Here is a 15,167-nt window from a genome sequence, read left to right on the forward strand (position 1 = left end):
AGAATTTCCCTTTGGGTAACATATATATGAAACATAATTTCCAAGGTAGAGCGAATTGGATATTAGAGGACAATTTTGTAGCATAATGTTTATGTGTATATATATATAATATATATATATATATATATATATATTTATATATATATATTATGTGTGTGTGTGTGTGACCTCTTCAATTGTTTAGCCTTACAGGGGCCAGAGGTTTAGGTCCAGAATATGTTAACTTTGTAATTTGGGAGAAGGCTGCTTGCTTGCCCTATATCCGGTCCCAGATTGGCTTTGATCCACCACAGGGGACTAACTTCCAGGTACATTATTACTTTGTAGGTATCGCCTTCCCCTAGGTGGAAACTGGGTCCTTTCAGTCAGTGAGGCAATTGGTAATACCAATGGATATGTATGTGTGTGTGTGTGTGTGTGAAATTGCAATAGCCTCCATGCCCACTATTTTGGATACGCTTGTCACTAAAAGCCTTGAGCTCCAAGTTCAAAGAAATTTGAAGAAATCATGGTGCCCTGTAGCGGGAAACGAACCCGCTATACCGTAATCATGACGATGTCGCCCTGCCGACCTGACATCGTCGTGATTATAGTATCGCGAGTTCGTTTCCCGCTCCCGGACTTCATGATTTCTTCATATTTCTTTGAAGTTGGAGCTCAAGGCTTTGTAGTGACAACCGTATCCAAAAAAAGGGCAAAGAATTTGAGAAGTTCAGAGGGTATTGTGGCTGGTACAATTTTACACGTATTGGTCAAAATGACCAGTAGATTCTACATATACAAAATATACTATATACTAGTATATATATATATATATATATATATATATATATATATATATATATTATAGTATATAGTATATATATGAAAGTGAAACAGGGAGACACTGCCAGGCAGAAAGAGTGTCGTGTTATATGCACTGAAGCCTTCTTTATAACTAAGTCACCGCTACATAGGCACTGTTCCTCGAAGTTGTCGAGGGCAGTAAAATTTCAGCACACCTCCGTGTTCGAGCGCGAGTCGTCCGTCAGCGCGCTGCCTATTCCCACTTGGCAACGTTCTTCCCTTCTGCTTTCGCTCCCAATCGATGACAGGTTTCATATTTCTCGTCTGTTTCTCGAAACCTTTCGTCACACCAGTGGCTCTTTCGAGACTGTTCGTTGAATAATGGTAAAACAATCCTCGTTTGTTCCCCGAAAAATACAAGTAGAATATTAGGGAAAGCGAAGTAAACGGATGGATGACGAAATATTCTAGACGCGCGTTCGCCGTGAATTAAATTTCTACCCAGTCTCGTGTAAAGAGTGCTGACAAATTAAAAATCGTTAAAGTTTATGTTCTCGTATGACCTGCTCCCGGCCGCGTTATGGGTATTCTAGATGCTGGAAGCCTTGTAGTGTGATGTATATGTGTATTTATTTAAGGGAAAATACCTTTTTATTATTATTATTACGAGCGAGTTGGCGCGCGCTGGGACCCGTTGCTGCTGTCTCCCCTACCCTCCCGACCCCCTACAGGTTTGCAAGAGGAGGTTGGGTGTCTCCTATATCCTCCCGTTCCCCTATCCTACCTACCCTTTCCCCACCCGGGGCGGACAACGCGGTTTGCAGGTGGGAAGTACCTGTGTCATGTCACCCTATCTGTCATCCGGCGATCTTTTCCTCAGACTCATACCCTTCCTTCTTCCCATCTGTTGGCCTCTCTGACTTACGAACACTCACTACTATTGCACTTTTCCTACCACTGAAGGGCACCTGAGGGTTTAAAAAGGTTGGACAACCTTACCCATCAAATGTTTCTTTCCAATATCACACTCATCAAACTCATGCATTATCACCAAATAAAGGCCCATATCCCATCATTACCACTTTCTCACCATCCTGAATTACGGGCTGCTCTGTGAGCAAGAGCCCGTGCTGACACAAGGCCAGCTTAATCAAAAACAACAACATGTCATCCGGGGGAGGGCAGATATGATCAGATCCTCTCTCGGATTTTATTATCATAGATAGATGTAGATTATTCTAAATCAGAATCAGTCCCAGATCATAATTAGTATTTACAGGAAAATCTCGGATTTTATTATTATAGGTAGATATAGATTAGTCTAAATCAAAGTCAGTCCCAGATCATATAATCAGTATTTTCAGGAAAATCTTGGCTATCATTAATAGGTGGAAAAAATCCGATTAAGTGAAATTTATTTTTTATATATTTTTTTTTATGTAAACATTATTACAGATGAGCAATTTACAAAATGCTGCTTTTACTTAACGATGGGTCCTGCAATCATCTGTAAGTGATAGCGGGAGCTATTGTAAAATGAGAGCAGTATTGTGCAAATCGTTCATCTGTAAAGATGTGTAAATAACAAGGAGAAATTCAAAGTAAATTTCACCTAATGTGTGTGTGTGTGTTGTTTTTTTTTTTTTTTTTTTTTTGCCCATACTATCAACTGGAATGTGAATGTTCGTCGAGTTATCATTATTATTTATTAAATAATTTATTCAATTAGGCGCCTAAAGAGAGGTTGGTTCCATAATATTATTATTATTGATATTATTATTTATTCAGTTAGGGACCTTGAAGAGCCTGGTTCCAAGCATATTATTATTATTATTATTATTATTATTATTATTATTATTATTATTATTATTAATTCAGTTAGGCCCCTGAGAAGAGGTTGGTTCCAACGGTGTTGTTATTATTATTATTATTATTTTTTTTTTTTTTTATTTTTTTTTTTTTTGCTCTATCACAGTCCTCAGTTCGACTGGGTGGTATTTATAGTGTGGGGTTCCGGGTTGCATCCTGCCTCCTTAGGAGCCCATCACTTTTCTTACTATGTGCGCCGTTTCTAGGATCACACTCTTCTGCATGAGTCCTGGAGCTACTTCAGCCTCTAGTTTTTCCAGATTCCTTTTCAGGGATCTTGGGATCGTGCCTAGTGTTCCTATGATTATGGGTATGATTTCCACTGGCATATCCCATATCCTTCTTATTTCTATTTTCATATCTTGATACTTATGCATTTTTTCCCTCTCTTTCTTTTCAACTCTGGTGTCCCATGGTATTGCGACATCAATGAGTGATACTTTCTTCTTGATTTTGTCATTGAACGTCAAGTCTGGTCTATTTGCACGTATCACCCTATCTGTTCTGATACCATAGTCCCAGAGGATCTTTGCCTGATCGTTTTCTATCACTCCTCCAGGTTGGTGTTCGTACCACTTATTACTGCAAGGTAGCTGGTGTTTCTTGCACAGGCTCCAGTGGAGGGCTTTTGCTACTGAATCATGCCTCTTTTTGTACTGGTTCTGTGCAAGTGCCGGACATTCGCTTGCTATGTGGTTTATGGTTTCATTTTTCGTATTGCACTTCCTACATATGGGAGAGATGTTATTTCCATCTATCGTTCTTTGGACATAACTGGTTCTTAGGGCCTGATCTTGTGCCGCTCTTATCATTCCTTCAGTTTCCTTCTTGAGCTCTCCCCTCAGTAGCCATTGCCATGTGTCATCGCTGGCTAGTTCTTTAGTCTGTCTCATGTATTGTCCGTGCATTGGTTTGTTATGCCATTCCTGTGTTCTGCTTGTCTTTCTCCTGTGTCTGTATATTTCTGGGTCTTCGTCTACTTTTATCAGTCCTTCTTCCCATGCACTCTTGAACCACTCGTATTCACTGGTCTTCATATATTGCCCCAGTGCTTTGTTCTCTATGTTGACGCAGTCCTCTATGCTTAGTAGTCCCCTCCCTCCTTCCTTTCGTGTTATGTATAGTCTGTCCGTATTTGCTCTTGGGTGTAGTGCTTTGTGTATTTTCATCTGTTTCCTCGTTTTCAGGTCTATGCTACGAAGTTCTGCCTTCGTCCATTCTACTATTCCTGCGCTGTATCTGATTACTGGCACTGCCCATGTGTTTATGGCTTTTATCATATTTCCGGCGTTGAGTTTTGACTTGAGTATCGCCTTGAGTCCCTGCACATATTCTTTCCTGATCGTGTCCTTCATTATTATTATTATTATTATTATTATTATTATTATTATTATTATTATTATTATTAAAAATTCCTCATAGTAGCACGAGTCTTCAAATGGAGAAACAAATCCACAGTTATGTAAATGTACATATATTTCAGTTTAAAAACAGCAAAGATAGCTTTCGGGAATCTGATAAGGGGAACCGTACAGATTCCCGAAAGCTATCTTTGCTGTTTTTAAACTGAAATATATGTACATTTACATAACTGTGGATTTGTTTCTCCATTATTATTATTATTATTATTTATTCAATTAGGCGTCAAAGGAGAGGTTTGTTCCATCGGTATAGTTTATTATTATTACTTGATTATTTATTATTATTATTATTATTATTATTATTATTTAGTAAGTAGTAGTAGTAGTAGTAGTAGTAGTAACCAACAACGGCATATCATTCAGACGACAATGAAACATTCACTCTTCAAAGAAAAAAAAAAAAAAAACGCAAGCGGGAGAAACCCTAAAAGCCTCCAGATCCAGAAGGAGGCGAGAGAGTTGTACGGCCCTTAACCCCCGACGGAGGTTTGACACGTACATTAGTTTGATCTGGGATTCAAGCCCGGGATTTCCGACGCCTTATGTAATGCTTGGCGTCGCTTCAAGCATTGCGGAAGTTGGCAGAAATCCTGGATGTCTGTGTTTCCAATAGTGCCTTTCGTTGCCTTTGCTTAGTCATTATTATTATTATTATTATTATTATTATTATTATTATTATTATTATTATTATTATTTCAATAGATGAAACCTATTCACGTGGAACAGACACACCAAAGGGGCCGTTGACTTCAAATTCAAGCTCCCATATAAAGTTGGTTTCAACCTGCCACCGCAGACCCTACACTGCAGCAGTGACTGATACAGAGCCAGTGATTTTTCATCGCTCCGGGGGAGGACGCGAACCCGCGACGTCTGAGTGGCATGTCACGACTCTAGCCACTATACCTGCGGACCAGCAAATCAGACGAATCGTCTTTTATCTATTATTCCAGTTATTCCATAGCCAGGTGCCTTTTTGATCGACTCTCTATCATCTTTAATTTTGGAATGAATACATATGAAGACATGTATTCATTCTAAGGGGACATACACACTACAGCAAACCATATCATACACACGTCAGCAACTACTAGTCGCATACATACCACAAACAGGTTGAGAACAAGTCAGCGAGAGGAAGTGTAGGACGAATCTTTAGCAAAAGTTGCGTGATCGTATGTATCTATGATTAGGACTATCAACAAGTGAGTTTCTTGAATATATCGGCTTCGTACTGAACGCTGTTTTGAAGTATTTCTCACTATTTTTTTTTTATTTACTAATATTTCCTTTGACGGTATTAAAATATTTAGTGAGTCTTGCAATCTGGCCTCCTCATCTCATCGTGTTTGCTATCCTGTTAATTACGCTACACTTATTCTCCGTTATATGTATTTTAATTTCATTTCATTATCACATTTCGCCTATGTAAGCTCAGTTAGTTAATAAGACCTTTCAAGGTTGGCTATTTCAATTATCATTACCAATATAGTAATAGTTTTCTTTATTATTAAATTTGTATCATTCAGTTTTATTTCGAGATACATTTTGAGAAACTTGATAATCACCGTGATTGAATATCCGTTACTATGTTTACAACAGTCTCTTCAGTTTTTTTTTTTTTTTTTTTTTTTCCTTTTTTTTGTAACCCATCCAGTGATTGAGCAGAGACTCTTCTTGACTGGAAATATGGAGATACTAGGTGTTAGGGCCTTGCATTTACTGATGGCCACCCATCCAGATGCTGACCAAACCAGTCATTTATAATTAGGTACTATGGTAAATTTAACTCATGCTGCAGTAGGAGTTTATCAAGAAGTGTAATTAATGCTAAGCCAAATACTAATATTTTGACGGACGGTAGTAGGTATTCCAGTCTCATTTAAAGGCTTTTCTTCTTTCCTTTCATAAATGCTCCAGTGGAAATTCTATTAAAAGTTATTTGTTAAAACAAGCATTTACATGGCTGCTGCGTGGGTACCGTTTTGAACTCGATTCTTTTTTTCTGCTAATCAATTTTTTTTTTTTCCTAGAAGGCGTAAACTAAAAATATCGTGAAAAATCTGTTAAATAATCATTGCTTATTCCTTTTCGGATCCAGGAATATGTATGTTAAAGGCATATTTTTTTTTCATTGAAAAAGAAGGTTTCTTAAATAAGAAAAAAGAAAAGACGTTCGTTTTTGAGTGAGAAACGACTTCCGAACATAAAACTGCACTTAACATAGGAGTAAGTCTGAGAAACGAGCCAGCTTAATCATTGGTATATATATATTCTCTTTGGGTCTGTCTGCCCATCGAAAGGATGTCTGAAACGGTTATTGGTGGATTTCAATGATATATTCAGAATTCGGATCCAAAATATTTTGTCAGTTTTATTTTTTATTTATTTATTTCTTATTCATTCATATATTTATTTATTTTTGGACGGAATATGCCTTCATAACATTCAAATCTCGTTTCGACATTAACGAGGTTCTAACATTTAAAAATCAATTTAACTGAGAAAAAAATCTTAGAATATTGTAAAGGGGTGTACATGAGAAATCCATTATCTAATTAATAGATATATAATATATCTATATATAGTAATATATAATTAATATAGTATATACTTTATATACATATATATATTTTTTTTCTTTTCTTTTTTTTTTTTACGGGAAAAGCTATCGCTTAGGTCTTTCAAAGCTCCTGGTTACGGTATTAATGAGAGGCTGACATTTAAAAATCAATTTAGATAAAAAAAATAATCTTAATGTAAGAGAGAACAGCGCCTGAACCCTTTAATTCTGATCTAATCATTCGATAACTCAATTTTGCGGAATGCATCAACAATGGCGTATTGTTTTGAGCGTCCATGATATTCCAACATCCCTATGTTAATATCTCTCATTCAAAGGGAACCCGAGACTTTGATTCAAACAACCGAGGGGAAAAAAAATCGATGTCATTAATGTAAAGCATGGACAATTTTTGGTTTGTGCCCGGGGCCAGATGAAAGGTGATCCGATCTTTCATTGCAGTTGCGACATGACTTTGTGACGTTGCCGACTTTGATGATTTTATTGAAGTCCTCAGAGAGCGAATGACGTACTGACGTACTCTTCCGTGCCCTTTGAGCCAACGCGTAACGGGATGGCTAGGCGATTTGGACGGTAACCGAAGCTTAGACGGGACTAATTTTTTTTTTTTTTTTTTTTTTTTTTTTCTTTTTTTTTTACATTGAAATGGATGTCGGACACCCACTTGAATGGTGAGTGAGTTGGCGCAACACAGATTGTGTTGTGTGTGTGTGTGTGTGGGGGGGGGGGGGGTTGGTGCCTGGTATTAGAGTTTCTGCAATGAGTGGTATCGCTCATAATAAGACCCAAGGATAAAATCAATCGATGGTAATGAAGAGCTTTCAAACATTGTTAGGAAAAAATTATTTTAAAATTTAACGTGAGGATTAAAAATCTTTATTATCGTGTATATCCCTACTTATATTCATTAAGTTAATATGTTAAGTTAATTTTGCTATTTACTGAAGATTTCTGTTGAAAATCTGCTAAATTGTATACGAAATGTCGTGCTGTTGACTACTGTGAGATTCAGAGCTTCTGTAACACGGTTTTTTGGCAATAACTTTTTATCTATGCATTTCATAGATATAACGCTTATTCAGAATACACATTAAACCTACACATAAATTTTGACTGTATTCTGCATTACGTAGGTTGAATAAATTTGGTACTTATAATGTAAAAGTAACTTTTTTTGAAGACAGGCCAACTTACTCAGAGATAAGGCTTCGAACGCACTCGTTACGTAACTTTTGACAGCATTTCTTCTCTCTTTCTCGATGGATGATTGGCTATACGTAACGAAGGCTATACCTCTGACAACAATGACAAAAATTTAAATACAAGCAAAGCAGTACACCTTTATGAACTCTGAATCCTCTCCACTGATAATTGTCATAATGAACAAACCAACAAAATGTGTTAATAAATACAAAAACACTTCGATTATTAGTCTAACTCCCAAAATAAGTGTCCTAAGAAATTATAATCTACTTATAGGTCACAATCAGATTGACAAGATGTAGGGGATAGTTGGTAATTTTCAAAGACATAGTAGACAAGCTTGATTTGATAACTGCTGTATCCAATGTCAAGCAATTTTATTTATCGGCTATCTACCTATTTACAAAAAAAAGAAAAAAATAGACAGTACCGTATTTTGGCTTTAAACCTTCACCAATAATTATCGTCAGAATGATGACTTCATGAGGCTCCACCCACTTTGGCCTCGTTATAATTCAGGATAACAATGAAGGCTATCATGGACATTGTTGTATTAGAAAATCTAACTTCTGGCTATAAAAACTCATTTCTCGAGTAGTTGTAAGAAGTACTAAATGATCCTCAGGGATCCCAGCAGTTGGCCTAAAGGTTTAATTCATGTATATTGCTGCTATTACTAATTTTGCGTCACTACTGTTACAGTAGTATTACTACGCTAGCACAGATACCCCACCCACATCTATGTATCGTTCCGCCATTCATATAGTCTTTATATCCAACATGGTCGTACAGACTAAAGAAGAAGAAGAAAAATTATATCATATCGGATGATCCGTTGGTCAGCTGGAGATGTTCAAAATCCTGAATGACATTACAAGTATTATAATCACGTTACGCTAAATACAAATCAGACCATAAACATTGGATTTAAACTAGAAACTGAATAATTACCTATTCAGGCTATAGTAAGTATGGCCACGGGCTTTCTCTTGACTGTATAAAGTTGCAAGTCGAAAGAAAAATGCAGTTTTGCAACCACGGGGACAATTCCAAATCCTGTTAGCCATTCTTGACTACTATGGGTTTCAGAGCCGATGGTAAGGTGAATGGGTTTCTGTCTGGTGGATGGGCGGGGCAACATTACGTAAAACGATGTTTACCTTGCTTACGTAATGAATGTTTTTCGACTCTTGGCTCGCAATCATTGGCCATGGTGTCGGCTAAATCATTTTTACTCTATAAAAATTAAAACTATCGGGTTTAGGTTATTGATAATGCTGACAAAATTTGTGTAGTTGTAAAAATACATATGTCAACTTTCAGCTACATCCGATGCTTTGATAAGGAGCAAAATCCAAAAAACCGTGTTACAGAGGCCCTGAATTTCTTAGTAAAATATCACTGAGGTTTGTCACAAATCACAGAATACTTCTACAATTATTAACAATAATAGTTGTTGTGATTATTATGAAAATTTATGGCTACATCAGTCGTATTTATTTTCCAGTGAACTCTTCCCTTTGTTTCTGATAATCCCCTCATATGCCGGACAAAGGGAAATTAAAAGGCCGTTCAAAGGAAGTCGTTGGTCGAAAAACTGGGAAATTAGAATTTTTACCGTTCTGTTACTTTTATGTATTTGATCCCTGTAAACTAAATTAGTTTTGGTTATGCATGGATATATATATATATATATATATATATATATATATATATATATAAAATAATATATATATATATATATATGGATATATATATATATATATATATAGATATATATATATATATATATATATATATATATATATATATATATATATATATATATATATATATATATATAATATATATATATATATATATATATATATATATAGATATATATATATATATATATATATATATATATATATATATATATATATATATATATAATATATATATATATATATATATATATATATATATATATATAGCGTGTGTGTGTATGTGTATGTGTATACGTTGGTCAAATACGTCGTCTTACTTTGAATTTTAACCTATCTTGGATTTGCTTTAAATATGTATAATTTTAAGTGCCAAAAATTTATGTTTCATTTTTTTTAATTACGTGTGTGTGTGTCTGTGTTTATTTTTTTTTCAGAGCCCTGGATGATATTATTGTAAATGGAAATCACGAAACGTCGTGAAATAAATATGCTTCAGAAAGGAAATCTTAATTGTCCGTCAACATACGTGTTGTGTGTATATATATATATATATATATATAGATATATATATATATATATATATACATATATATTTATATATATACAATATATATATATATATATGTATATATATATATATACATACATAGACTTTTCCTTGACTTTTCCTTCTGTCCTCCAAGTGATTACGCTCCCGACCTCAGAGGTCCCAGTCCTAATGAAAATCCTGGTTTTAGTTTCTATGGAACCTTCAGTATTCACTTTTATTTCAAGTTCTAAAGGAAGACGTGTGGCGGGGGAGAAAATTGTGATAAACCGAAAAGGTTGGCTTCTGTAACCTGCGTGATTTATATTGCGAGATAACCATCTTGTATCTATCGAATTATGAATAAATAAATGAATATTGTGAGATAATCATCTTGTATTCTATCTGTAATTATAAGAAATAAAATGAATATTGTGAGATAACCATCTTGTATCTATCGAATTATGAATAAATAAATGAATATTGTGAGATAACCATCTTGTATCTATCGAATTATGAATAAATAAATGAATATTGTGAGATAACCATCTTGTATCTATCGAATTATGAATAAATAAATAAATATTGTGAGACAACCATCTTGTATCTATCGAATTATGAATAAATAAATAAATATTGTGAGACAACCACCTTGTATCTATCGAATTATGAATAAATAAATAAATATTGCGAGATAACCATCTTGTATCTGTCGAATTATGAATGCATATTTGAATAAATAAATGAATAAATAATAAAACAGCTATTATTTTTAAATCACAGTTAAAAATAGCATGTGAAGTATTATTAGAACAGTGAGATGAAACTCGAGTTATCAGTGATAGCATAATTCACTCGTCAAATGCACCATTTTCTCGGCACAGGAGTTACTGAAGAGGAATATTAGGACGTAGACTCTCGCTTGCTCGGGGAGTAAACCTACAAACTACTTTGTTGTTGTTGTTGTTGTTGTTGTTGGGGTTTAGGAAAATCTATGGAAGAATCTAAAAAGGCCTGAAAAAGTTTTTTTCGCTTAGAGTTAAAGATACAGGAATTGTAGGATAGGATATTTATGATTTATTTATTAGAATGAAAATGTGAAAAATAATGATAATAATAACAAAGCGCATGTTAAACAGTACAGAACAAGTAATTCTAAAAATATATATATATTTATTTTAATTTTCATTTGTTAAACAAGGCTCTATATTGTCCTGGCTTTCATAGCAATTCATTTTTGAAGTCATTCACACTTTAACTTCAAAAATAAATAATAATAATGAATATCCAAATATGAATCTGATGGTAATTTAGATTTTGAAGATGTGTCAAATATATTGCATCATTAATACTAAAATACGCTGTTGAATCATTTCAACGTAAGTGGGGATGATATTACATTACATAAACTCTCATAAATTATGCCTAAAGAGCTTCAAGTCTTCTCTTGTTTATATTTTCAGCAAAGACTGTTCGACCAAATTTGACTTTGGGTCTCATTTCCAAAAGTCCAGCTATCTGATTAAGTTACAGATTATATGCAGATGTTGGCTAAAGCATCCGCATCGTGTTTGCAAATTCCCAAACTGCTCCTAAGGTTCTCGAACCCTGGTCATGAAAGCGACCACAGTGTCATTAAGGACGGGTATGTTATCATAAGTGAGTCACTGATGAACCATAACGCCAAATAGGTTGGCGGTTTATTTTTCATGCTTCCCGGTGAAACAAGCAACTTGGAATGTTACGCAGCTGAGGTCTACAGAAAAAGACAGATAAAGAAGGCTTGTTTGGTCATCGACTTTTAATATATATATATATATATATATATATATATATATACATATACCCACGGAAGTATTCTTGCACAAGGTGCTTATCCACAATTCATTCGATAAAGTATGAATATGGCAATGACATTTGTTATAAATTTTCTATGGACCCTCCTTCTGTTAGGGGAATTCCTTCAGCGTTGAGATTTATATATATACGTATATATATATATATATATATATATATATATATATATATATATATATATGTATGTATGTATAAAGGTAATGCCACGGAGGAAAATATAAAACGAGAGCTGCCTGAGTTCTTTCGGTCTTAACGACCCTTAACTGCAGGCAAGACTGAACATAACAATGAGAAACACAGTACAGGTAAGCATATATATATATATAATATATATATATATATATATATATATATATATATATGTATTATATATATATACATATATATATGTGTATATATATATATATATATACAGATATTATATGTTTAACAAAAGGTCCAGGTTACTAAAAGAAACGAAAAACCGCCCGTGGGCTAGATTTAAAAGCAGCCGCCCAAAATGTTCACAGGTAAGTTAGTCAGAAAACAATACATTTTGTACTAGGAACAAATAAGCATATGCAAACGGACAGTACATAATTAACAAAATCCCGAAGGCTAGATTAAGGATTTAAGACGGGCCAAACACACTGGTCAGAGGCAAGTTATATTGAAAAACAATACACTTTGTAATAGTAACAACATGAATTTATAAAAGTGTTCAGACAATGAGTGAGAAACGAACATAAGATATAAATATAGCGAGTATGTCACCAATACAAAGTGTATTGTTCCTCGAATTAACTTGCCTTTGACCAGTGTGTGTGGCCGCGCTTAAATCCGTAATCTAGCCTCGGGGAATTTGCTAATTCTGTAGCCCGTTTATAAATGCCTCTTTGTTGTTAAAACAAAATGTATTGTTTTCTGACTAACTTACCTGTGACCGAGTGTGGGTGGCTGCTTTGAAATCTTTAATCCAAACCACAGGCCTTTTTTCGTTTCTTTTAGTGACCTGAACCTTTTGTTACACCTGTAATGTCCGTGTATATATATATATATATATATATATATATATATATATATATATATATATATATATATATGCTTACCTGTATTGTGTTCCTCATTGTTCTGATCAGTTTTGCCTTTGGAGAAGGGTCGTTAAGACAAAGATCTCAGGCTGTTCTCGTTTTTCATTTTCCTCCGTGGCATTACCTTTATTTATACATAACATCACGTTTTGTATATTTCGTGATTCAGTTATTCATTCATATATATATATATATATATATATATATATATATATATATATATATACACAAACAAACTACACTCGATTTCCTAAAATATTACCCGTTTGGTTTTCAGTCACTTTTTGAGATGAGGTTGCGACCTCAACGCCCTGCCATAGGGACGTTCATGGGACTAACCTGACGGCATATTCAGTCACTTTCTGGTCACCCGTACAAACACTGACCGGACCCAACGTATCTTAGCTTTGCTGATTGAACGAGCAGTGCTGTCTGCAATAACATTACAGTTTAACTGTTCTTAATATATTGGCAATTCAACACCTCTATAGAAATAGGGGGAAAAATATAAATGTCATTCATTCCTGGCTTGAAATTTTACAACCCTATTTGTTACTTTTTGAAAAATAACCTTAAATATTTAATACAGTTATGCCAAATCTTTTTGAAACAATAACACTAATTTAAACGGCGGAATTTCATCGCACAATTCGAGTGTAACTCTATACATCGAATTACCGAGAAATCACGAAGTGATGAAGGCATTGCAATATATGAAATAGAATTGGCGTAAAGCGATTGATTCAGGTGGGCAAACTATTGCAACACCGAAACGCGGAAGCGATTTCAGTATGTAAATTATCCATTGTCATGGAATTACTGTTTTTATCAGGCTGCAACATATGTTTGTTGCAGTGGAGTGCAATGTCATTGACACATGAGAGTTATTTCAGTAGGTGAAACTGCCAATGACGTCATTGAGGGAAATATGGATAATGCAATATTTAAAATAGCAATGGCTTTATGAAGTGATTTTATGTAAATTAGCATTAACAGTGAAACAGCTCCCAAGGTTACCGATGGAAAAGCCAAGTATATCATAGTTTAACCAGACCACTGAGCTGATTAACAGCTAACGGGACTTACAGCATATTGTGTGATCCGAACTGCATTATATCGAGAAATGAATTTCTAATCACCAAAAATAAATTCCTCTGATTCCACGCTGGCACAGCGGGGAATCGAACTCGCGACTACCGAATCGGTAGGCGAGCACGTTAACCACTCGTCCAAGAAGGAACAAAGTGTTTCTAGAAGAAGTAATGAAAATACGAATCGTTACAAGAAGAAAAGTAACAGTTTTTGGTTTAATGAAACTATTTCATTAGGTAAATTAGTATTAATCGGGTGAAACAGTCCCCAAAGATACTGACAGAAGAAACTGATTCGAAGAGAGGAAAAGAAAATACCCAGTGATCACAAGATTTTCTAAGGAGAGATTCCAAAGACATGCAGTGGGTGTACTCACGTCTGTCGGTACGCCAGCTGTACGATGATCGAACCATTGCCATCAGCACCAGGTAGACGGACAGCAGGACAAGTCCTCTGGGTTTCATCTTGAAGGTTTTGAAAGGTGGAGTGTTGCTTCTCCCGAAATTAGTATTGTTTCGTTACCAAGGAACGCGATCTGACAGCTTGCGCTGGGAGGCCTGGTCGAATCAGAGCACTATATTTGTTTCATATCAGATTTCTTATACAATAAAGTGTTTCCAGTGAAGTAACTTCGTTCAGTTTTATTCCATTTCAGTGGAGGGTTTCCAGACTTGTTTTTTCGTCAGAATTTTAAAAATGGAGTATTTTTCCGTAGTTACTTTACTTGACATACGTTCGTATCAATTAATGGTTTCCAGTTTCTTGCCCATTCATAATTTTCACATCAGGGTTTATTGTAGTATTTCGTGGTATTTGTTGTTTGTGGAAATTAAGTTGCACAATGATAACCTACTCTGATCCCTAGGTCTTCTTTTGTGCTCACAACTTCCGGTCCTTTGTGGAAGTTTTTCCTTTAATGCTATTATTATACTCGCGGTACTTTTTCTTGCGAGGCTCAGTCTCGTATTTTATGGATTCAAGTCACAAAGGCTTGGAAAACCAAACCTGACTTGGTCTTGATATTTGGACGTTGAAAAACCTCCTTCTGAA

At 34.9% G+C, this 15,167-nt stretch overlaps 1 protein-coding gene across 1 annotated transcript in view; it reads right to left on the reverse strand.

The window, feature by feature from the left end:
- LOC135200343 (cysteine-rich secretory protein 2-like) overlaps positions 1-15,167 on the reverse strand; it is a 58,598-nt gene that overhangs the window by 24,447 nt on the left and 18,984 nt on the right. Inside the window, exon 2 of the mRNA XM_064228921.1 lies at positions 14,494-15,167. This exon is cut by the window's right edge and continues 278 nt beyond it. Within this exon, the coding sequence (XP_064084991.1) occupies positions 14,494-14,581 (88 nt within the window). The 5' untranslated portion in view covers positions 14,582-15,167. The remainder of the gene's footprint in view (positions 1-14,493) is intronic.

This window comes from Macrobrachium nipponense, chromosome 26, assembly GCF_015104395.2.
Source record: "Macrobrachium nipponense isolate FS-2020 chromosome 26, ASM1510439v2, whole genome shotgun sequence".
NCBI lineage: Eukaryota > Metazoa > Arthropoda > Malacostraca > Decapoda > Palaemonidae > Macrobrachium > Macrobrachium nipponense.